Below are 26,056 nucleotides of genomic sequence, written 5' to 3'. Positions count from 1 at the left end.
TTTAGATTCCCGGTGGTGAAAACGTTTTAAATTTTTCTTATTTTGTTTAAATATCTTTTTTTTCTTCACTTAGTTGCCCTTCAGAAGCATCAGAAGTAGTTTACATGTTTCATGGAAGACAAAATAATACAATCTTCAAATTTAAAAAGTTTGAATGCCTCGTGTTTCCTTCTGGAACATCAGGGAATGTTTTTCAGGGAAACTTTAAAAAAAAATAATATAACGTTACATTTAGCAGATTCTGCAAAGTGTAACTACAAGGCAATCCTACGCTACGTTGTTGGAAGGTTATGTTATCAAGCGACAACTGCATAGTCTTATTGATATTCACGAACCACGTTTTCGCCACTGGAACGAAGTTTTGTATTCAGCTATCTTTCAGGCATTTGTTGTTTAACCACTTTTGTGACGTAATTATCATGCGCCAGCAACACGGTAAGACCCACTGGAAGTGGAACGCGGGCCAGATTTGACATTTGAAATAGAACATAAAGCACAAATTGTCAAGAAATTTTACAGATTGGATACAAATATGAGTTTACATTTCGGAGGTGACTCAGGATTATAGCTGCATATTTCCTTTTAGGTATGTTTACGAGTGTCGCAGCATCATTTCTTGTGAAATCGAAACCTAAGAGCTGAGTGTTTTCACTTTGTTTTTATGTCACACTGATGTTTACAAGACCATTTACATCGTACAATCCCCCAATAAATCTTAATATTTATAGGTATGTGATAGCCAGGACGAGAAACCCTTAGTTTGATGATTTTCATTATGGCCTTTTAAACCGATTAATACAAACCAGGCTGTTTCGAGTTATTGAGAAGCTGAAAATTTAATTTTAGCTTAATTTATATGTTAATGGAAGTAAAGTAATATATGAGAAATGTCTTGCTTTGTGTTACATCGTTTTAATAGCACCTGTAGTTTTTCCTTGAGTATCCTTTGCGTATTTCCTCGTATATGTTATGAAGAATCCTGCACTATTGATTATTAATGTTACAATTCTATGTTGTTTTAAATGTTAGAACAAAAAACAAACAAAAAAAGCTCAAAATTCACTTTATAATTATAGTGGTCATGAGCTTGAGTTTTTTTTCCTTAACTTATCTGAGTAGTTGATGTAACACACTGTAATCCATGTAAAGATGACTTAAAAGGCCAAATATTTTGTATTTATATATGACACTACAGTCTAATAATTAACACATTTAAGTGTTTATTTAATTACACTTAATCTATTTGATTTGTAGATTTCAATTACAGTAAAGACTGCTTTCTAAAAATTAGTTTTGTTCTCATTCACTTAGTCAGAGAAATCTCCACTTCCATATAACTTAAGCCAAAGTTATACCCCAGTCTGATTTCTATACTCTTGTTTTTACATTAGGGGTTTGCTAATTTTTTTAATCGCCTCATTCTAATAACACGGTGAACATATATCGTTTTTCTGACCGTACACTTAAATTAAAGGGATAGTGTACCCAAAAATATATATTCTGTCATCATTTACTCACCCTCATGTTGTTCCAAACCTGTTTGAGTTTCTTTATTCTGCTGAACACAAAATTATATATTTTGAAGAATATTAGTAACCAGACAGTTTATGGGCATTGACTTATATAGTATTTTTTTTCTCAAATCAGCTGTTTGGTTGCCAACGGGGTTAATCAACCATCAACAATTTCAAAAATATACACTTTCTTTTATACATGAATTTAATTTTTATCGTAAAATCTTGTTGAATAAAACCAATTTTTGGTTTGGGTTTAATGTAGTGCTGTCATGTTTTTGTATGAATGCAGCTTCTTGGACCTCTTGACTTTAAGATGAAGAGGGGGGCACCAGCATCAGATGAGCCTCTGAAGAAGAGGAAGACTCTCCGTGAGGACTCCTCTGATGAAGATGAGGAGTCTTCTCAAAGAACCACCAGTCAGGGTTAGAGAGGAGTTTCCTTCTCGCACTTCACACTGTTGTAACTTTTGATTATAGTGTAAGTTCATGTAAGCATGCTTGTTTGTCTCCCAGACTCGAGTCAGAGTGAGTCTCTCAGTGATGTTGAGGATCACAAGCCCAGTTTCTCCAGACCGGGTGATTCCCAGAATGCCGAGGGCAGCGATGCCTCTTACGATGCCTCTTCCAACTTTTCAATGTACAACACAGTCTCTCAGAAACTCATGGTAAAATCAGCACCTCCTGTCATTTTTTTAACCATCTTCTCAGCCTGTTAAATGCATTTTAACACATTAAAAATGGTGTTTTCCTCTCTTTCCTTCAGGCCAAAATGGGTTTCAGAGAAGGTGAGGGTTTGGGAAAGTATGGTCAAGGACGGAAAGAGATCGTAGAAGCATCGACCCAGCGTGGGAGGCGGGGTTTGGGTCTGACCCTGAAGGGCTTCCAGGGCGACCTCAATGTAGACTGGGAAGATGAGCCTGAGGTACGGCATCATTGCCAACATATTTCTTATAACAACAGGACCATTATTTCTCCCTCATTTCGCATCTTTTCTCTCAGCCAAGCGCTATAGAAGAAGTCTCATGGTTTCCAGAAAGTTCTCCAGAGATCCCAGATGCAGATGAGCTGAGGGATTGGATGACTGTGGGACAGGTATTGCAGCACATATTACCTCATGGACTGAAATGATTAGTTTAAAGGAGTAGTTCACTTTTAAAAAAAAACTTTTGCTGATAATTTACTCACCCCCATGTCATCCAAGATGTCCACGTCTTTCTTTCTTCAGTCGAAAAGAAATTAAAGTTTTTGATGAAAACATTTCAGGATTGTCTCCATATAATGGACTTCAATGGGAACCAAACGGTTCAAGGTCCAAATGAGAGTTTCAGTGCAGCTTCATAGGGCTTTAAACAACACCAGACGATGAATAAGGGTCTTATCTTGGACCCTTCGAGTCATGACTCGAAAAAAGATTTGTTCAGGCGTAAAAAAAAAAAATTGTTTGTTTCCGGTTTCCGACCGACCCTGTCAATTTATGTGCGACCCAAAATTATTTTATGAGCTTGGGGAAGAAATAATAAAAATTAAATAAATACACAAATACAATTTTTTTCCATCTTCTGCTGTCTATCACTTCTTTCGCCATGTATTTGTTCGTTTCTTTCATTATTTTATGCAATCCAAAACACTCTAACCTGCCGCGGTTCGTATCTCTAGAGCCCGTCTAACTTGTCCGCTTTTCCGGGACAAATGGATTTTTGAAGGACAAGTAAAAGAGAATTTTACTCGCCCCAACGGACAAGTAGCCTGATTAGAACATCAATAACAAACAAAAAAATAACTAGGGAATCACTAAACCGAGAGAATGATTCTGATTTTATTAAATTTATTGCAAGTTGCGATCGATTGTGGATAATAAATGTAGCAGGCAGCAGCTACTGTATTACTGATGGTAAATTTGCGCTGTTGACGCTCGCGCAGAGAAATCTACACACATGAGCGGAGCACACACACACACACACACAGTTAACAACATACTCTGCCTATAAAAAATCTAAATGTGGAGTTTTTATATTTTAACATATGTTAAGCACTAAGCAGCCTCAATTATTTTTCCTGAATACCATCACGATTGAAAAAGTGACATTGATTTCCTACAACAGTTCAATAAACAGTTAAGATTAAGTCACTTACTGTTTATAAGCAATATTGGGTGTTTTTGTTCCATTTCAGCAGCGAAAATAGTTCCAAAGAAAAGTCACAGCAGAACAACGACGCATCTCACAGGAACGAATCCTGTTTTCATTACTGAATGATTCAGCATTTTGAACGAATCGGTTGAGTCAAAGATTCAATGACCCATTCATAAACATCAACAGCTGTCTCATTCTTGAATGAATCAACCGTTTGAACGAATCGTTTGAATTAATGAATCAATAACTCACTCGTTAATACGGCCGCCTGCCGCCACCTATTGGCAGTTTAGTGTTATGTTTATAAGTAGCCTAGTATAATTCTTTCCAATATTTCTTATTTGCACATTTAAATCAATTTCATAACATTATTTTATGAAATTGTAATTTTTCATTGTAAATGATTTAATTTGATCAGCCCTACCTAGGGTAACAGTATGCTTCATCTTTCATTTTAAATTCCTAAATTTGATCAATAAATTCAATTATTTAGAATAATAAGACACTATAGGGCATTTAATAATATTGGTGGAGGAGTTGCTCTTAAAGGTGCAGATATTACAATATGCCTTTTTAAATATCAAAGCTGATTGAACACTGATGAGAATATTGCTTCAGAATAAAAAATAAATAAATTTAAAAAATCCGGACAAGCAACTTTTTACTCAGACAAGTGATTGACAGATTTACTTACTTGTCTGGAGGACAAGCACGTGAAAAGGCTTGAGGGGATAGTTCACTTTGATATTTTTAGTTTTGACCAAAAAATATCAAAATTGAAAATACTGCAGAAACAAAAACACCTACATATCCCTTGAGGTAAGCTAAAACATATAAAAAATAATTTTGTGAACTATCCCTTGAATTTCCTACCCATCCCTTGCTGCCACTGAAAAAAAAAAAAAAAAAAAAAAAAAAAATTCCCTACCGACCCATGACCTCAACTGACAACCAACCGGAACCAAACTTTTTTTTTTTTTAGGCCTCATTTTGATGAACGAGCTTGAACAGGAGAGTCACGAACGCTCATCACAGAACAGAGCAAGGCGAGCATTTGAGCTTATAAAACTTAAACTTTTGTATTTATTTTTTAAATGACCGCTCGTTTCGCTAGATAAGACCCTTATTCATCGTCTGGTGTCGTTTAAAGACCTTTGAAGCTGCACTGAAACTCTCATTTGGACCTTGAACCGTTTGGTTCCCATTGAATTCCATTATATGGAGAAAATCCTGGTATGTTTTTATCAAAAACCTTCATTTCTTTTCGACTGAAGAAAGAAAGACGTGGACATCTTGGATGACATGGGGGTGAGTAAATTATCAGAAAAAGTTTTTTAAAAAGTGAACTACTCCTTTAAGTAAATTCTTAGTGTCCATGATAAAAACGATTAAAGTGGTCCTATTATGCTCATTTACACGTTTATAATTTTGTTTATGGGGTCCACTAGAATACGTTTACATAATTTCATGTTAAAAAAACGAATTGTCATCATATTATTTGTCAGCTTCTCATGTTTATATGCATACCTATATATATATATATCTATGCTTATTTTCTTAGAGAAAATTAAAGATTGATAATGAAACCGAATTTTGCTCAGAGAATCTGCTGCATCTCCTTCTCCGCTGTAAAGTGAGTGTTACAAACATTTCATATGGTAATTAGTGATGATTTGTTTTATGTGCTTTGACATACATTTTGCTCAGTGTCTTGTAATAATGTAACACGTCTTTTTATTTGTAATTCTTTTCAGTCTGTGTTTGATGACTTGGAGGGCGAGGAGATGAGGCGAGCGCGCACTCGATCGAACCCTTATGAAACTATCCGAGGGGCTTTCTTTCTCAACAGGTGGGTTGTGTCTACACATGCATACACAATATACACATATCGTTTCTAAATTTCAGTTTTCTCCTCAGAGCTGCTATGAAGATGGCGAACATGGATCATGTTTTTGACTATATGTTCACTAACCCAAAGGATTCTCAAGGGGTGAGACCACAGTTTCACAAACTATGGCATCAGGGACTGAAATATGTTCTGTGATTTCATTTCTGAATTGAATGTCTTGTGTGTAGAAGCCTCTGACTCGTGATAAGGAGGGTGAGTTGCTGTATTTTGGAGATGTATGCGCGGGTCCCGGAGGTTTCTCAGAGTATGTGTTGTGGCGAAGGGGCTGGCATGCGAAAGGTTTTGGGATGACGCTTAAAGGATCCAACGATTTCAAACTGGAAGATTTCTATGCTGCTCCCAGCGAGCTCTTTGAGGCCTATTACGGTATGCTGCTTAAGTTTTAACCATTTGAACATTCATTTACATTTAGCTGACGCTTTTATCTGAAGCGACTTACAATTGCTATATATGTCAGAGGTCGCACGCCTCTGGAGCAACTAGGGGTTAAGTGTCTTGCTCAGGGACACATTGGTGTCTCACAGTGGGTTTGAACCCGGGTCTCTCACACCAAAGGCATTCGTCTTATCCACTGCGCCACCACGTTTTTAAACATGAAAAAAAAAAAAACAATTCGTATGGCTAAATATTAATATAACTAATGAATGTGCCCCTATTATGCTATTTTAAAAGTTCTTAATTTTATTTGAAGGTCTCAATAGGTTTACATGCATCTATGTTAATTTTCTCATAATATACAGTCATGTGAAAAAGGAAGAACACCCTATTGATTTCAAAATATTTAGGCCTATCTCCAACGTGCGTTCATGCGTGTTGTGTTGACATGAGAGTGGACGTTGTTGCGTGATCGTGCGTTGGAGATTAATATTTTGTAAATGTGGTAAATTAAGTAAGTCTTACAAGTTTCGAGCGACCTGAAGTTGAGTTAGTAATGACAGAATTTTAATTTTTGGATGAACTATCCCTTTAAGAGAGTCTGAATGTTTTATCAAACTATTTCAGACACTGTGAGAAAAGAGTTGATGCTGCAATGTGCTGCAAAGACTTTGCTCTGATTGGTTCATTGGTTGGCCCATTCTGTTTTGATTGGTCTACTGCTCACTAAAAGTTAAGGAAACAAAACATCCATTACCATATCTGAATTTCAGCTGCAGAGGCTTTCTCAGCACTTGTACACACAGTGATACGAACAGTGACGATGGCTTCAGTATTACTGTATCAATTCGAGCCTGACTCCTCATCCTTTGGGTGTTCACCAAAGTGGATTTGCTTTCGCAACGCAGAAAACAGCGTCTTCCACTCTCAGCTAGAACTACAGTGTTTGAGAGTAAAAGTAGACATTGATCACATGGACAGCCAATGAAAACCCTAGGTGAGCAATATGCAGATTTTTTACAAACCTATCTATGTTTTATTTTTTAACTTCTCATAACAGGTGAGGGTGGGATTGATGGCGATGGTGACATCACGCGGCCGGAGAACATCAGTGCATTTCGTAACTTTGTCCTGGACAGCACTGAGGGGCGGGGCCTACACTTCTTAATGGCAGATGGGGTAAGACATTGTCTTATGTAATAGGTTTAAATGTAAATGTTAATGTTGTTTAATTGGTTGATACATTCTGATGGTGTGTTTTCTTTAGGGGTTTTCTGTGGAGGGTCAAGAGAACATTCAGGAGATTCTGAGCAAACAGCTCCTTCTATGTCAGTTCCTCACTGCCATGTCTGTCGTCAGACCAGGTATTGTGTGTGTTTTTGTTTATGTGCATATAAGTAAAGCGCCTATACAAAGTGTTCACTCCCTTGGAAATAATTTTTTATTGAGATACATTTTGCAATGATTAGCACAAAGAAAATGCAACATTTAATAAATGATTTGAATGCAAAATTATATATATATATATATATATATATATATATATATATATATAAAAAGTGTTCACCTCAACCACTTCAAATATTATTTCAATTATTAATCGTTTTAAAAATAATATTGTAAGCGGTTGGGGTGAACACTTTTTAATCAGTAACTCTTTAAAGAGTCTTTTTGAACAATTCAATAAAATAACCAGCTCATTAGAGTAATTTTGTTACTCGGATTGCATCGTTTGCGCTCAATAGAAATACTTTACCAAGTTTGTCATTATTTTGCATCGTTTTGCTCCATCACATTCAGTTCAAGCACACAAACTAACTGTAAACTGTCTCTTTGCAAATTATTCGGATTGCAAATTCACTATCTGGTTGTTGCCATTTTGAATGTGAATGTTAAAGGGTAATTCAAATGGGATTGTTACCATTTGAGATTAGAAGATTTATTCCATATATGCTTGAATGGAGCCCCTGTTTTTTTTTGGCCTTTGCTGTATGATCATTTCCTTTTGGAAGATGGTTAAAGTGCTCTCGACTTGTGAAATCCTTGTTTTTCTCAAGGATGGTTTTTGTTTCGCTCAATCTATTTTTTCTTCCTTTCTCATGAGTCTTCATGCCCCTTATGTAGAAAAGTATCATTAAAGCCTGATCACTTTTCACTAGGGATGTTCAACATCAACAGTACATCCTTCCATCTGTGTCTTCTTTTGGATTACCAGAGGACTCATGGTTTTCTTCAGTCCCAGACATTCACTTTTGGATGACAGCCAGCCGTTCTAAACAATCCCATCTCTTTAATAATGTCTTTTTTAGGCTTTGAAGATGATTTAATGACTCTTGTTCTAGCTTTGATATTATCATATTTATCTAGGGATATGGCCAGACACAAGTGTATTTATTCTGAATTATATGAATGAGAAAAGAGCTCATTTTTGGTGTATCAAATTTTTTACAGTCATAGCATTAAAGAGACATACTTTAAAATTGTATCATCATTTTATAATTTATAGAATTATAAATCTTATAATTTTAAGATTTTGTGCACCTAATTTAGTTGTACATTAACATTTTGTTTCTCTTACCCCTTCGATTAAACAATCTTAAAGGTACAGTCACAAAAACAGCCTGTGTTAATAAATTCGTTGACTGGTTGTTTTCCATTATATGGACCATTTTAAGTAGATCAATGTTAATTATTTAAACGCTTGACTGTTTGCTACCACATCTCAACAGAAATTATTTGTTTTACAGGAGGCCATTTTGTGTGTAAGACGTTTGACCTGTTCACACCGTTCAGCGTGGGCTTGATTTATCTGCTGTACCTGTGCTTTGAGAGAGTCTCGCTCTTCAAACCCGTCACCAGCCGACCTGCCAATTCAGAGAGGTGTGTTTTACTTACTGTGGAAGAGCGAGAGAGAGACCTTTGGGGATGTGAAAGATCTGCCGGCAGTCAGGATTGTGACTTGTATACCTGGGTCTCTGTTCATCATATCAAATATGTTTTTCTCCCCCTTGCAGAAATTGGCCTAAACTTTACTGCTACATTTTATTTATTTTGACACTACTGGTAATTGAGATGTGTATATATTTCACAGATATGGCTTAGTTTAGTCCCAGACTAAAAAGCAGGTTTGAGCTGTTTAGCTGAAAGTTAAATCTTAAAATATGTCAGTCTTGTTTTGTCTCGAAATGAACACCAAGGCACATTTGTAACATTCGTCCATATTTTTAACATATGTCTCTAAAGTAAAAGGTGTATTAATGCTCAACCACAATCAGTTATGTATGAAACGGAAATACAATTGTCCGTACAATACACCAGTCAGGACAGACAGATAAATTAAGATTCTTTCAAATGAACTGGTTGGCCTGTTCGGGCTCCATTTTATGTAACACTCGTCCGATATCAAAGACAAAATAAAACACAAACAAAGGGGGATATATAATATAATATAATATAATATAATATAATATAATATAATATAATATAATATAATATAATATAATATAATATAATATAATATAATTGCCAAATACCATCTCAAAATGAATATATATAAAAAAATCACAACACCATAAAGGAATAATACCCTACAATCACCTAAAACCAGGTACAGTGAGTCTTCAATATTAGCTCAGTCCTAAAAATGTAAACACAAAATCATAATGTATTTTGTGTATCTCTTATGCTCATCAAGGCTGTATCTATGTGATCTAAAACACTAATATTTTGAAATATTATTACAATTTAAAGTAACTGTTTAAAAAAAAAAAAAAAAATATATATATATATATATATATATATATATATATATTTAAATACATATATATGTATATGCTTAGTATTTTTTTGGTTAATAAGTTATAATAAATAATAAAATAATACATTTGACACTGTTAAAATGGAAAAAAGGTGTTCCAAATTGGCATCCAAAATCCAAATTGACCCTATTCATTTGTCTAATGCACATTCCTTATCTCATTGTGCATATTATTATAAATAAAAAATGTTTTCCTAAAATAGACTATAGGTTAATAGCCAAATAGCTAGGTGTCCTTTCTAAAATCTTGCCAATAGTGAATGCAATTATTTAATGCTGGTTTATATAATTTAGATGTAGTACTTACAGTTTTCTCTGCTTAATAAGATAGAATGAAGGATTTTAACATAATGTTTTTAAATTGAAAATAATGACTAATAATGTTTTTTTTATGTTTTCCTCGTGCAGGTATGTGGTGTGCAAGGGTTTAAAGCCAGGCACTGATGCTGTCAGAGAATACATGTTCACCATCAACCTGAAACTGAATCATTTTAGAGACTCAGACAGAGACATTACTGAAGTAGTCCCTCTGGACATCATTAAAGGAGACACGGACTTCTTCCAATTCATGATCAACTCAAATGAAAGGTGTCATCATCACTTTCTGACCCTCTGTTTCCCCCTTCCTTTGTCTCTGGCTCCCTCGATGCGTTCATTCATGCTTCGGTTTGTTTTTTGAACACTGATCCCTTGTCTTGCAGCCATTGTGCGGTACAGATCAAAGCTCTGGCTAAGATCCACGCGTACGTCAGAGATACGTGAGTCACACATTCTTGCTCTGGTGTGTTTCAGTGCATTCATTTCAAACCGTGTGTCTGCGTCTGTATAAGCATAAGGCTGTGTGTCTCTCTAGGACACTGTTTGAGACCAAGCAAGCAGACATCCGCAAAGAATGTCTCAAACTGTGGGAGGTGAGTCCAAACACTAAATGGATTGATCTCACTCGCCTAACACTTCATAGTGGACTGAAGTTTAGTTAAAGGCTTTGTGGTGGTGATTTAAAAGAACATTGTTTTGGCATCTAAGGCATCTAAGGCATCTAAGAATGAGCGGATGATGTTGATTTGAATGACTGTGACCTTGAACGTCGTCATTTTTGTGCAGATTCCTGATAAAGCCAGAGTCACTCATCCATCGTCAGATCCGAAAGCAAAGTTCTATGAGCTCATGAAGGTAAGAGTGTGTGGGGGCTTTGAGGAGTTAGCTGGGGATGTAGTTATTATAATCGGTGAATCACACACAACCTATAATGTCAGGGTCATTTTTCACCCCAAAATAAAAGTAAAAATAAAGAAATTATATTTTTGTGAAGAGAAAAATAACAAAAACGAAAGTCTTATTTGAACCATGATTTATAAGTTTTCATATTGTGACATTTTCAGTTTTACAGGGAAGCACATCCCCTCGCTGTTGCTTTAATGTAATGCGATTTATTATTGATATATTGTTTAAATTGTAAGGTATTGATTAAGTTGTTTTTAAAATGTTAATTATGCTTGTAGTAAGATTATTCTATTTCTGTATGTTTTTAATTGATTTAAAAAATAAAAAATTTTATGAGAAATATTATTTGTTGTTATTTTTTATTTTTTTCTTTGCATTATTTATTTTTATGTCATTGTGAGATTTACTAGTATTTTTAAAATCCATTTTATAGGTTTTGCACAAATAATTATTTTTTTAAAAATATTGTTTGTTTTTAATTTCATTGAAAGATTGTGTAGCCGAATAAAGGTCATATATGTAATGCACAAAGATTTATTTTTATTTTAATTGCTTTGAATTTTTTTATAAAAAAAAATAAAATAAAAAATAAATATATATATATATTAAAATGAATTTTAAAAATACTAGTAAATCTCACAATGACATAAAAATAAATAATGCTAAGAAAAAATGAATATTAAAAAATGAAAAATTAAAATTAACAAAATATATCTTTTTTTTGGTATTAATTTATATGTCCTTGTGAGGAGTTAAAGTTGTATGTAGTAGTTTTTTAATATATATATATATATATATATATATATATATATATATATATATTTATAATATATTGTCTTTTATCTCAGGGGTCAGAAATGGACAGTTTTAATTCTAGACCAACTGCACTGAACTCGGGAAATCTGGATAAACTACAGCATGTACTGGACTACAGGTGTATTGTGGGAGGAGGAGAACAACTCTTTCTCCTGGCACTTGGGGTAAGGAGTATATCTTTGTTTATGATATTTATATAATATAAGCTGTATTTATATGTTATATAAGGTATATGTATTGTGGTTTAGTCATACATCGGCATATACTGCTTAAAGGGTGAAAAACCTACACTGTTTCTCTATGCAGAGATCTCAGATCTACACGTGGGACGGCAAAGCCCCGTTACGCTGGAAGAAGCTGGAGAACTTCAAACTGGAGCTACCCAGAGACACATTACTGAGTGTAGAGATCGTTCAGGAGCTGAAGGGAGAGGTGAACAGAGAGAATCCCTATAATTATAAGTGGGAGTAGAGAGAACAGTGTTGAATAACAGCTTTCAATGATTAGTGGAAGCTCTTATTCTTATGTCATTCCAGTAAAATAATGATACGTGCATATTAGTAAGAAGCTATATTGAGTCGTTGTATATGTTCTTACAGGGAAAAGCCCAGCGAAGGATCAATGCTGTGCACATTCTCGATGCTCTTGTCCTCAACGGCACTGACGTCAGAGATCAGCACTTCAACCCGAGGTCTTTTGCACAACCCATTCCTAAATTATTCCATGTAGAAATCATTACACTTAAAGGAGTAGTTCACTTTAAAAAAAAACAAAAAACTTTTGATGATAATTTACTCACCCCCATGTCTTCCAAGATATTCATGTCACTCTTTCTTCAGTCGAAAAGAAATTAAGGTTTTTAAAGAAAATATTCCAGGATTTTTCTCCATATAATGCACTTCACTGGGAACCAAACGGTTCAAGGTCCAAATGAGAGTTTCAGTGCAAACTGCAAACTGTTCGAAGGGCTTTAAACGATTCCAGACGATGAATAAGGGTCTTATCAAGCGAAACGATCGCTCATTTAAAAAATCTTTTTTCGAGTCATTTGGTTCATTCAACGAACGAAATAAACCAATTGACTTGGAAAAAGATTCGTTCATTTTGATGACGTGCATCAGAACAGAGCAAGGCGACCATTTGAGTTTATAAATCTTAAACTTTGTTATTTATTTATTTTTAAATGAGTGATCGTTTCGCTTGACAAGACCCTTGTTCATCGTCTGGAATCGTTTAAAGCCCTTCGAACAGTTTGCAGTTTGCACTGAAACTCTCATTTGGACCTTGAACCGTTTGGTTCCCATTGAAGTCCATTATATGGAGAAAATCCTGGAATGTTTTCATCAAAAAACTTCATTTCTTTTTGACTAAAGAAAGAATGACATGGATATCTTGGATGACATGGGGGTGAGTAAATTATCAGCAAAAGTTTATCAGCATTATCAGCAAAACTACTCCTTTAATACAAAAAAAAAAAAATAAGTGGGAAATTTTCATTAAAAAGTTATTTTATTTAGCAAGTTTATAAAGTGCAATCAAAAGATATAGTTCCTGATATGTAAACAGTATTTCAGAATTACTTAAAATAAATGTTAATGTATGTAAAGCTTGCTAACATTCAATTATTATATTCTTATAATATGTATAATATATTATTAGCATTATATTGCCGATTGGCTCTCTTGCCCTCTAGATATTCAATTTGTCTAGTTGTTTAGCGCTTTTCATAATACATTATTTGATAGCAGCTTTATAGAAAATGCTGTTTTAGAGATATGATTTACATCCCAAGATAAGTAGTCCATGATGATCACTCATTTTGACCTCACAAATCAGATTTGATCGCTGTTGATTAGGGTTTATTATGATCTAAATGATATTCAGTGTTTATTTTTTTTCCTTTATATTCATTTTTTGGTGCAGAATCCAGATGGCCGAGAAATTTGTGAAAGCTGTCTCCAAACCCAGCAGGCCAGACATGAACCCGATCCGGTAATATTCCTTTCTCTTTGCGGTTGTTCTAATTGCCATGTCAGTGACAACCCTGGGGGCCAGGAAGTCCTATGAACACCGGAGGGTGCAGTATGTAAAATTAATGAAGATACTGTGTTTTACTAGAGCCTAGACAGGATCTTTCATGTTTATGATGATATTGCAAATCAGTATGCTTGCTGTTTCAGTCTCATTCATTCATTCATTCATTCTCTCTCTTTCATTTATTAGAGTTAAGGAAGTCTATAGATTAGAAGAGATGGAGAAGATCTTTGTGAGGTGTGTTCCACCACATCAATCATATACATGTAGATTTTATATATAAATATATATACACACACACGCACTCATTGTCTTTTTTTCCCTTCAGGTTGGAAATGAAGGTAACCAAGAGCTCAGGAGGGATGCCAAGACTTTCGTACACAGGCAGAGATGACCGTCACTTCCTTCCCAGCGGCCTTTACATCATCAAAACTGTCAATGGTAAGAGAGAGGGATGGAGAAACAGGATAATATTAATGGAGTGCTTTGTTAAAGATGAATTTGTCATTATTTTTTTTATCTCTCTTTTTCTTTGTGACAGATCCATGGACTATGGCATTCAGCAAAAGTTCTAAAAGAAAGTTTTTCTACAATAAGCAGACCAAAGAATCGACTTATGCACTGCCTCCTGGTTCTGTGGCACCGTTCCAGTAAGTATTAAAGTGTATGAAGTAATCCTGCTTAACTGGCACTACACTGGGACCCGGTTTTGGATTGAAGCCCTTAGCAGGAAAATTCAATTACACAGTCTGAATTTTCAAGAGGATGTTGCACAAATGTATGTAGCATCTGACCTTCAAATGAAGGAGCTTCCCTCTAAACCCTCAAAATCCATTTTAATGCCTTTTTCTATTCCTGTTGCATTTTTCTTAGATACTGTTTGGTTGGTTATTGCTCTGCAGTTTTATCAAAGGAGTGTTGGCAGTTAGCAGTGGGTCTTACGTCGGTACATCTTCCCAATGTAATGCTTGTATTATATTTGTCATCGTGACAACTGCTTTTACAGGGTCAGGATGACGGTTTCGAAATTGAGTTTAACTCATAACAAGTTCGGTTAATGATTTTATCACACTAGTCTCTGGCATAATCTTGCCCATATAGTGGTGCATGTACAACGTCAGAAGCTAGAAGAATAATTTGCCACTAGTTTCTTCAAGATTTTCCTATTTATGAGTAAAATAAAGCCTGTGGTAAACATAACTTTCTACAACATTAACTGCAAACACTCACACCCCAAGGTGTCTTACCTAGTTACTTATTAGGAACATTCGTTCAAAACATAACTGCTTCAAAATTTGTGTTTTCCCTGTGGGTGTGTGTAAATTACTTTGTAGAACAAAATATAGTCAACTTCTGTTTACCACAGGCATTATTTTACACACAAACAAAGGAGTAGTTCACTTAAAAAAAACATTTGCTGATAATTTACTAACCCCCATGTCATCCAAGATATCCACGTCTTTCTTTCTTCAGTTGAAAAGAAATTAAGGTGTTCGATGAAAACATTCCAGGATTTTACCATATAATGGACTTCAATGGGAACCAAACGGTTCAAGGTCCAAATGAGAGTTTCAGTGCAGCTTCAAAGGGCTTTAAACGACACCAGACGATGAATAAGGGTCTTATCTAGCGAAACGGTCGCTCATTTAAAAAATAAATTAAAAAGTTTATGTTTTATAAGCACAAATTCTCACCTTGCTCTGTTCTGTGATGAGCGTTCGTGACTCTCCTGTTCAAACTCATTCATCAAAATGAACAAATCTTTTTTCGAGTCATGACTCGAAGAGTCCTAGATAAGACCCTTATTCATCGTCTGGTGTCGTTTAAAGCCCTTTGAAGCTGCACTGAAACTCATTTTGAAACATTTGGTTCCCATTGAAGTCCATTATATGGAGAAAATCCTGCAATGTTTTCATCAAAAACCTTCATTTCTTTTCAACTGAAGAAAGAAAGACGTGGACATCTTGGATGACATTAGGGTGAGTAAATTATCAGCAAAAGTTTTTTTTAAAAGTGAACTACTCCTTTAATGTTAATAATGAATTAATTAATGTTAAAATAAAAACATAAACTAATGTTCAAAAGTTTGGGATTGGTAATGTTTTTATTAGTGTTTTTTAATGGCGAAGTGAAGTCTCAAGGCTGCATTTATTTCATCTAAAACACTCTAAAAGCAATAGTTTTATTGTGAAATCATTCTAATGTGCTGATTTGCTGCTCAAAAAACATGTCTTATTATTATGTTTAAAGCAGTTGCTTAATATTTCTGTGAGACTATTTTCAAGTCTTTACGGTCACTTTTGATCAATTTACTACATCCTTGCTGAATAAAAGTATTAATTCCTTGAAACAAATAACCCCAAACTTCTGTAGATAGATGTTTCTCAATCATAAAATCGTATTTTTCATTTGTTTCTCTCTGTTATTCTGTTTCAGTGCATGTCATAAAGACCGGCTGTTTTGGGCTTGGGAGGAAGGGGTCAGAGTTCACGACTCCCAGACACGGATCAACCCCGACAAACTGTCTAAAGACGACGTTCTCTCCTTTATCCATCAGCACTGTCAACAATAAAAAACACGTACATGTCACAGTCACACTGTCATGCCACACTAAGGGACATAGCATAGGCTGTACATTCTCCTCGCCACCAGGGGGCACTGTAGCTTTCACTGAGAAACCTTCAAACTCAGTTACTTCACACTTCAAGGCTCTCTCGAAAAACAGCCCCTTTGTGTTAGACAGGGCGTCTTGGTGCTCACTGGTGTGTATCTGTGTGTGTCCATTTATCTTTAGAGGAACATTTTAGATGCCCTTTCCTTGTCCACATGCTTTGCTCCCAAAAACCTGCTTCCTCCCATTAATTATTCCTCCACTAAACGGTCAGATGTGTAGCTACAGATTCTATTGCATAATTTCAAACCAGAAGATGACCATGTAAACCAGCATGAAAGCTTGCATTGGTTGTGTGCATGTTGCCTTGTTTTCCTATTTTTGATTTAATGTTTAATAAGACTGGCTATTACTTACCATGGTGGTTTTGGATAAGCAGTTCAATTTTAAGTCTGTTTGTGATCATAATTACATTAAACCACTGAGGAAGTGTATTCCTTAAGTACCTTTGGGCCGCTTGATTATTCGTCTCGCTTGGGTTTTAAGTCTCAATGAAACAGAATATTTTTCTTCTGTATTGTGATGTATATCAGAGTATAAGAGGTTATCGAAGATTAAAAATGAAGGGCGGAGACTAGTTTCTTTTCATTGATTGGATTTTAGGATGTGGGTGTTACACTAAAGACGAGGCAGATGAATGTGAAATATAATCATAGTATTTGTTTAAAAATTTGGAGTCTTTATTTTGTCAACTTATTGTTTTTAATGCACAGATGAATTGTTCACTATAAGATCTATAACATGCATTTTGGAAATAGACAGGGTGAATTTTAATTTCATGCTGACTTGAATGTGTGTGTGCATGAAGCCTTGTTATATAGAAAGCCTTTTTTTTGGTCATTTCTTTTTGCTTTTCCACTCATGTAAATGTGTTCCACTTTAGTAAATATTAGGACATCAAATTCAACAAAGTTTGCGACAAAATCTTGAAGACCAAGAAGAACGTAACATTTGATTTCATTCTGCATTGTATGAAAAGGAATCTGCGTCCTCTGCTGATAAGACGCTTCATTTGTTTCTGCTTGCATTGAGAATCCACACAATCTGTCTGAATGAAAACTTAAAACTAGATTTTTCTGAAGGAAAAGTGAGTTTTGCTCTTGCAAAAGTCACCTTCAGACTGGTGTAACTATATTATGGGTTCTAATGGTGTATTGCTTTTCTAAATGCATTGCTTTTTGGTTGTTATGGTGTATTGGGTGGTCGGTAGCTTATATTCCGGTCTCTAGAAATTTCCCTCATTTAAAGGGATAGTTCACTTTGAAATTAATTTTTGGTATGTTTTAGCTTACCTCAAGGCCATCCAAGATGTAGGTGTCTTTGTTTCCACAGTATTTTCAATTTTGATATTTTTAGCTCAAACCGTTCGTGTCTGTCAGTGATATAATGGAGGTCTATGGTCACCACCTCAAAGAGCATGCGCAGAGAAGTCCAAATTAAACATGATTTAATGACTTGTAAATGTAAGCACACATCCATGGCTTAAGACACGAAACGGGCGGTTTGTGTGAGAAAACAAACAGTATTTATATCGTTTTTACCTCTTGGAACCACAGCCACAAAGCATCTGCGCCCTCAGATCACTTAAACGTGGCTTTTTTTTCCACACAAACCGCTCGTTTCGTGTCTTAGGCCATCAATGTGTACTTACATTTACCAGTAATTAAATCTTATTTCATTTGGACTTCTCTGCGCATGCTCTTTGAGGTGGTGACCATAGACCTGCATTATATGACTGATAGACACAAATAGTTGAAAAATTTATTTCAAAGTGAACTATCTTTTTAATGTAATTCCATGGGATATTTTATTTGCTGTTTTTTTGCCAGTTTTAACGACCACTTGACTGATTATATTTTCATGACAAAGTTCAATACGTCAGGCTTAGAAATTTGTTCAAATTCTGAACCCTAGGGGACTGCGATGCAGGAGGAGGGAATGATGGAACATCCTTATGGCAGGTCTAATTTATTTTGTCATGTCTTATATTCAATATGATTTTATATCTGTATTTTGTTCCTCTAGAACAACAATACATGAACTGTCACTGTGACTGACACATCTCTAATGAGCATATTGTGCCGCTTGCTGTGTATTCTTATTTCTCCTCCGAAGCTGTAGGTTTCTGGCATCTCAAGGACGGCGGGACACAGGCAGTCTTTTGTATGCAGGTGTAATGAGAGTTTCCCACACCCTGTTTTCCTATCCATCTCTTGCTTTGAGTTTGTGACTGGAAAGCTAAGCAGAGATTCACCTCAAAGGACAATTAAATTTCCCTGTAGATGGGTTCCATTAGAGAGGTTCCTCTCATCCGAGGGCTCGCTCGCTGGCTGGGTAACCAGATGGGAACGTATGCAAACTCCCCCCCCCCCGTCCCCCTCCCCCCTCCCCTGTCCCCGTTCATACTCTCAATTTCACTTTCTTTCTTGGCCAAGAGGTTCAATGTGCCATCTCCCGAAAGCAATTGAAGAGCGCCGCCGCAATACTGCCCATCACTAGCCGTTAGGGAAAGTGTCCTGAAGATATAACAGTATTCTATCTTCCCGTAGGGCACCAGAGTTTTATTAACATTTAAAAGTCTGGTCACTTCGAAGGTGGCTGGAAACTCAAATCAAATTGACCAAAGGGGATTCAATTACAAAAGAAAGGACAAAAAGAAATACTATGGGTCTCTTGAATCTCACATTTTTGAAAGTTTGAATGACTTTAAGTACATTTTTCCTTAAAAAAAAAAAAACCTGTTGCAGGCATGTAATGATAGCATATGGTAGCCTAATATCGTCTACTGAAAGATTACCTAATTTTTAATTTGCAATTCCATTGTTTATTTAATTTAAAACAAAAAAAGTTTAGGAAGCATTTTTGGACAACTTAATGTAAACAAATTGTTGTCTAAATAGGCAGTTCACTAGATTTTAAGACTGAACCAATGTGGTTTCTGATTTATCACCAAAACAATAGCCTATCCGATTTATTAATATACAATTCTGCTTACAAAAAAATAATATAGTTTTGATAAAGTGGATAGCCAGGCCTACAATTTTGGTGTAAAATAGTATGAATAGTACTTTTTTTGTTTCTAATGTAGCACTTTAGAGCATCATAGGTGCGTTAAGACAATGCTATGTATGTAAGCAGTTCACTATATTTTGAATACAAAGGTGCTTAATTTGTACATGTGATTACCATTCTCGTGTAGGCATAAGAATCTTTGCTATTTTTTTGTTAATAGTAGATATCAGCAATATATGAGAATCATAATGATGCTTTAAGACGATTAAAGCGGACATCAGTTGGCCAAACACGCTATTTTGTGTAGGCAGCTCACTAGATTTTGAGATAAGGCATTTAGTGCCTACCGATTTATCATCAGATTCTTTACTCGTTTTTTGTTGGAATGTGATGGGAAATACTTGAGTATTTTGCTATTTATACTGCGCAACATCGACGGATCAACCGGATTTTAAAAGCCGTGGGCGTTTGGGGAACTGGATGTTTGAAAATCGCTTCCCCACATCAATAGATTAAACGTCCCCAAAGGTTTCAGATCCATATCTGACACCACATCTCTTAAATATTGAATGGCTTCTGTTCTATTAAAAATTTATGTTTTCAATTTAAGTTTTCAAAGCGGAGTCGGAGTGTCCGCGCTGAGGAAGGACGAGAGGAGGTCCAGTCAGACTCTACCTGCCGATCAAGCGCGCGCGTTCTCCTCCTCAGGTGCGCGAGCGGGTCAGACTCAAACGGACCGATGATGTTCGCTCTGCCCAAATTCTAAGGAAAGACACATTTCTGCGTCAGTTTGGTGGGTGATATTACACGTGTGACGCCAGAGACGAGTGAGACCCCGATTTTGGAGTCATTTGAAGACTTATCTCAAACTCCCGAGGAGCTGCAATGGCATCGATCGGGGAGTTTGATCCGTTAAACAGCAGTGTACCTGCCACCAAAATAGAAATCACCGTCTCGTGCAGGTAAGAGCGAAAATTGTTAATGTTCACAATTCAGTGATTAAGTCTTTAAAGCATTGTGTCTTTTATCTTTTGCTTTCTTCCTGACATATTTTTGTTTATTGGGGAAAAATATAAACTATTGTATGTAGTCATTTTAGAAGGTGCCTTTAAACGAGGCGCCTTAATACAAATAGAGTCGATTAACGAGTCAACAAAAAATGAACAATTGGAAAATTTTGGGCAGTCTGTGTATCTATGAGACCAGCATCACTCTTGCTTGGGGCGAAGTGGAGTTGCGTAGGCTATAAATGCCATGGTACATGAATATGGTCAGAAGAACCATGATATTTGGGGCACCAACAAACAAAACAGTCAGTGATGGTATTAGATAGTATCGTGGTACGTGTCCAAAAACACGGTAGTACCATGTTAAAAAGAAATAAAGAAAAAAAATAGTACCATGATACTTTTTTTTGGTACTTTTTGCATAACAAATCTGTGGGATAAGTCTTCATAATATTCAGAATAGTTGTTAGTAAAAAAAAAAAAAAAAAAAAAAAATCATGTCATTAACTTTTACATTTGGTCCATCTATCATTTTTTGGCTACATTGTTTTTTGACAGCATCACAATACCATGACATTATTAGCATAGTACGTTTTTTGTAAGGGTTGTGGGGGAATCGCATATCTTCTATGATGTTGTCTATTAGCATTCATGACTTGCAGTTTGTGTCTCAAAATCTAATGAGTTCCCTGCCTAGACAGCATTTTTTGGGCATGGTAGGTGCGTTCGACCATTTTCTTGTCCGTACATGATGTCTGAAAGATATTATCTTGATTATTAGGCTATAATCGTTCAGTCTTATTTTATTTTGAATAATTAAAATAAAATGTAACTTATGTATGTACTGTACTTTAAGAAATGATCATGTTTAGCTGCATGTTTTGAGTATTTTGCATTACTCGACATGCTTTTTATATGTTGCTTTTTATAAATAACTTAATCAAACAGTTCAATCTGTGTTCATAAAGGTCAACATTTTTTGTAATGCCTGGCTGACCTCTTCCCTCACTGTGTCCCTCTGGACCGTTTTCTCCTTGTTGGACAGACACCACTGGCAACAAACAACAGCACAGACTCTTTCCTGAATAATGAATGTGTTGACTGCTGATGCTGTCTGTGTGTTTGCATAAAGCCTTCACTTCAGACACTGCTTGCCCAGATAATCCTTGGGAGGTCTCTTTATACATGAGACACATCTGTGGCCGTCAGGCTTTGCCCGCTGAGCCTTCAGCAATAATTTGGCTGAGGTGGAAGACGGGGCAAGAAAATAGAGCAAGTGGTACCTCGTGGTACATATTTCATTGTGGCCTGCTGGGATATGAATGCAACAGATCAGGATTTATGAAAAATGAAATACAGCAACGAAATATGCGCTTCTTCCAACTGCCCAGTGGGTTTCTGCTTCCCTTTGAGGCGGCGCCTCGTGACATGACATCTCTGTGGTTAAAAAAAAAAAATGTAGCTTGACAGGGTACAAATGGCTATGAGTTTGTGGACTTAATACATTTGCTACAGGGCTGAAAGTATAAAAGTGTCATGTTCAGATTCTAAGTGAAGTCTTAAAAGGGATAGTTCACCAAAACATTTAATTCTGTCAGAATTTACTCTGCTTCATGTTGTTCCAAACCTGTATGACTTCTCCAAAATGTGATTTTTTTCTTTTCTTTTATTTTTTTCATTCAAACATTGAAAGTCAGTAGTGTCCAGTGTTGTTTTAGACCCCACTTTCCTTCATTTTATGGACAATGAAAGTAGGCCTAAGTGAATTCTGCGAATAACTGCAATTGCAGATTTCAAACAGAGATGGCGACAAAGAGGAAAAACTACAAACCGCCTAAATTTTTTGCAATTTCCTTTTGGCAAAAACATACCTATACATAAAATTCCCTGCAGCCATAATCATAAAAATCATAACAAATAAAGGCTTGAAATATCTCACTTTGCATGTGATGAGTCTATATTATTAGTTTCACATTTTAATTTGTGGATGAATTTAAATATTTTTGCATTTATGTTAAATATTTATGTTTTTATCAAACATATGTCATATTCATATGACATGCAGGAAAAAAATAGTAGGTTAAATCATGCAATTTACTATTTTCTTCCCTCGTTTTCTTAAATTGTGACTATTTACTAATTAGTTCCCTTGATTTATAAATCGTGCTCATAATTTACTAATTCGTTCCCTTGATTTGCTATATCATGCGCACGATTTATAAACCGAGAGAACAAATTAGTAAATCGTACACACGATATAGCAAACCGAGGGAACGAAATAGTAAATAGTGCGCTAGATTTACTTTACTTTTTTTTTTCGTGCATGTTATGTGTGGGGCTCCTTACATCCGATTCGAAAGGCATTTATTTTAATAAAAATGAAGAAAATGTGAAAAAAAGTGTCTGACTTGTGTTTAATATTAAAGTTTTTATCTGTTAGGTGTAGGGAGGGCTGTATTGTCCCTATAAGGCATCATCAATTTAATAATTGTGATAAATATATACATTTACACTCTATTATTATTGCATACCGTTAATGTACAACAGTGCAAATAGTATCTGCCACAATGTATAGGCCTAAGTATAAATAGCAACTATTGCAAAGAAAATACTGCTATTTTTACACCATGTAATGTTAGTATCACTTAACCCTTTATTTTTGGTTTCCACATACATTGTCCATGTTTAATTAGTGTTTTGCATACTAACCATGCTTCTATCTTGGATTTAGCATGAAAAGCAATCAGCAATTATATTTTTGATGGCTTTGAGTAGTTAGTCACCCATGCAAAACTCCAAAGGGAAACTTTAATCTTTTATGAACTCTGCACAGCAACAAGTTAGTGAAAGAGTCTCTTTCTGTCACTGCATAATGCTGGCAAATTGTGGAAGCTATTCACAAGGGAAGCCAATTCATCAAGGTTGTTTGTCACTGTCAACACAGATTGCAGCAGATGCCGTTGTGTCTCTCGATAAGGAAAAGTCTGGATGGAAACCAGAGGGAATGCGTTTAAGACTCTCGGACCCGGAGATCTTGAAGGATCTGTTGTGTTTGTCAGGGAAAGCTTGTAAATTCCTCATAAATTTGTAAACTTGTAAGCTTTGGGATCATATTTCGAGAAGCAAAGGACTTTCCTCTGTATGTTTAATTGAGCGTATGACTCAAACCTGGCAGCATCTGAAAGGAAAATGTTGTACTGTACTGTCAGTCTGTTTTCCTTTGAGTTTAGTTTTCATGAGGTCTTGTAGGTATAAGTCTACCAGTCTGTCAAACTTTGAATTATGTAACAGTTGATCGTCATAACCTGATTTGGAGTTTGCTGTATTTCTTGGTGATTATATACCCATTATTAATTATGTACTATTATGCCCAACCATGTTATTCCGGTGTTATTCTGATCAAGGTCGTCACCCAAAACCCCATAACCCAAGCCACACGGCATGTCAAGGGATCCCCCTCAGTATGGCGCACGTGAAAGCGCTCCCTGTTGAGATGCCAGAGCTTCAGGACCCGTTTATTCGGGCTTAAAACGTCACAGCTGGCGTCACACCAGATGTCAGGCAATACCTCCTGTTGCTCAGAGCCGCATCCTGCAGACTAGAGATGGAATCGATTCTCTGCTCGGTCGGATGGATTAATGCGCTCTCTGCTGTACTTCCCTAGCCTTTTCTTCTATTCCTCTATACACAATTCTCCTTTGAGAGAATATCTATGGGATCCTGTTACTGGTCATCCATCATGCATGTCTTTAAACGGTCTGGTCTTTAAATTTAAATGCACCGACAGAGACCAATAACAGACTGATGGATGGAAACTCAAACTTTAAATAGATGTTGCTGCCATCGGAGCAGTTATGAAACATTACTTTAAATCAATAGTCCTTGTTGAAATATCTTTTAGTTGACAGAGATAAGGTCAATGTGAAATGCTTTTCTCAGGCCATTTAACTTCTGTAGTGTGCTGCATTTTGAATGAAAGATGACGAGATACGCAATGTGACAAATGTAGGATGAGACTTGATTTTTATTGTGTGAGAATTGATAAGATTGTGAAAGCTGGCTGTTATGTACTAGAATGAAGTCAAGTTGGTAAAGTAAGAGCAAGTTCTTACATTTTGGTAAAAGATTATGAAGACAAACCTATTTTTCTTTTGCATAACATGCCTAATGAATCATGCATTACCACAAACATGCATTAAAAACGCAAGGGTAAGATACTGCTGACAACCCCCCCCCCCCATTTATCATTCGTTATGTATGATGATGATAATGCATTTTCTCTAAAATGTCTTAAAAGTGTGTTATGCAACCAATAACTATCAATATCACACATGTTTATACGGTCAATACATGTTTTTCACTCAATGAACACAATGAAACTGTATTCTTAAAAAGAATAGTACAGCAAATTGGGGTCAGTTTTGATTTTAATGTTGATTCATTTTGATGTTCATAACCTTCATTATTGATGTTCGGCTGGAGTAAATTCAAGCCTGCTCTGACCTGAGCATCAATGAGTCTCTTTGTTCATATTGGACAAACATAGAAGCTGCTTTTTTTCTGTGCAACCATCTGTTCCATAAAACAGTAAAAAAATGATCATCTAGATTGGTTTTCTTGGCTTTTTATTGCCAGCAATAATTTTGTTGTCTGTTTTTGTGCTTTAGCATCTCTGTTTTTCTGTTTCTCCAGGAGTTTGCTGGATGTCGACACTTTCTCAAGGTCAGCACCAGGTGAGTCTTGATCTTAGGCCCTGGAATGAAGGTCAATCTGATGTGAAGTAGACTAGGGAGACACATTCCTGTTTAGACCTGGTGTTTTAATCGGTCTCTTTTGTCCACTTTCGACCACTTCTGTCCTGATTTCTTCAAAGGCAGGGTCTATGGGTGGGTAAATGTGATGAATATGAATGTGAAAGAAGATGTCGGAAAAACATAGAGTTTAGCAGCTTTGGTTTCTGCTCTGACAGCCACAAGACCACGTCGAACGATGTGAGTGAGTGTTAGAAATCAGGAATCGTGAGAGAACATTGTGCTTTTGTCTTCGGACATTTTTAAATGCCATCTGTCTAGCCCGCTTCCCATAATGCTTACATCTGAAAACGCGCATCGAATGCGTTCGAAAAACCTCAATGAAAGCTATCTGGTAGAATTTGTTTAAATGGTGTAATATTTGTGAATTTGATTATGTAGCCTACTTGTGCATTTTCTTGCGAGTGACATCAAGATTACTCTCTGGTGCTGTGCGCTTGCCGCAAGACTCCGCCCACACACTGTTCTGATTGGCCGTGAGTTTTGATTGATTTTGACGCATCTCGCAGTCGCGTCTAGACTGGACATACAAATTATTTGTTGCTAGAATCTTATCGTATCGCGTCTGGTTAGGACACAGTGTTAGGAGACAGGAAGTGATGCTAACATGACTCAAAGCATTTGTAAGTTTTCAACTGCAGCCCATGAATGAATTATTCTTATTATTCTAATTATTCAGCCCATGAATTATTCTTATTCTCCAGAATCATGGCAGAACTAGTCGGGTACTTC

General features: G+C 35.9%; 2 protein-coding genes across 3 annotated transcripts in view; both read left to right on the top strand.

Annotated features, from left to right (window-relative positions):
* The first annotated feature begins 418 nt into the window (after positions 1 to 418).
* On the top strand, positions 419 to 16,940 carry cmtr1 (cap methyltransferase 1). 2 transcript variants are annotated; one of them, XM_089124305.1, is made up of 24 exons: positions 419 to 435; positions 1,807 to 1,939; positions 2,030 to 2,181; positions 2,280 to 2,438; positions 2,516 to 2,608; positions 5,210 to 5,281; positions 5,403 to 5,497; positions 5,566 to 5,638; positions 5,725 to 5,923; positions 6,993 to 7,111; positions 7,200 to 7,296; positions 8,680 to 8,812; positions 10,158 to 10,337; positions 10,451 to 10,507; positions 10,603 to 10,660; positions 10,854 to 10,922; positions 11,822 to 11,953; positions 12,096 to 12,221; positions 12,389 to 12,480; positions 13,713 to 13,781; positions 14,013 to 14,060; positions 14,152 to 14,264; positions 14,365 to 14,473; positions 16,260 to 16,940. In XM_089124305.1, exons 2-24 carry the CDS (start codon positions 1,831 to 1,833, stop codon positions 16,393 to 16,395), a joined length of 2,490 nt encoding a protein of 829 aa, XP_088980431.1. In that variant the 5' UTR covers positions 419 to 435; positions 1,807 to 1,830; the 3' UTR covers positions 16,396 to 16,940. The 2 variants fall into 2 exon arrangements, with proteins under 2 accessions (XP_088980431.1, XP_088980430.1); XM_089124304.1 differs by having other exon boundaries at positions 429 to 586.
* A 2,705-nt stretch (positions 16,941 to 19,645) lies between these two features.
* The window catches only part of cpne9 (copine family member 9), a 43,759-nt gene continuing 37,348 nt past the window's right edge, over positions 19,646 to 26,056 (top strand). The window contains exons 1-2 of the mRNA XM_089124352.1: positions 19,646 to 20,468; positions 25,206 to 25,246. Of these exons, the coding sequence (XP_088980478.1) occupies positions 20,392 to 20,468; positions 25,206 to 25,246 (118 nt within the window). The 5' untranslated portion in view covers positions 19,646 to 20,391. The remainder of the gene's footprint in view (positions 20,469 to 25,205; positions 25,247 to 26,056) is intronic.

Source organism: Pimephales promelas, chromosome 20 (assembly GCF_988280905.1).
Source record: "Pimephales promelas chromosome 20, fPimPro1.hap1.1, whole genome shotgun sequence".
NCBI classification, from domain to species: Eukaryota; Metazoa; Chordata; class Actinopteri; order Cypriniformes; family Leuciscidae; genus Pimephales; species Pimephales promelas.
This window is presented reverse-complemented; position numbering and strand designations above follow the sequence as displayed.

Bases quoted from the DNA above. Each gene is read 5' to 3' on its own strand.
- cmtr1 (XM_089124305.1), top strand. From the start codon at position 1,831: ATGAAGAGGGGGGCACCAGCATCAGATGAGCCTCTGAAGAAGAGGAAG. The intron at 2,609-5,209 runs GTATTGCAGCAC...TTATTTTCTTAG, and splicing joins ATTGGATGACTGTGGGACAG to AGAAAATTAAAGATTGATAA. The intron at 8,813-10,157 runs GTGTGTTTTACT...TTCCTCGTGCAG, and splicing joins CGACCTGCCAATTCAGAGAG to GTATGTGGTGTGCAAGGGTT.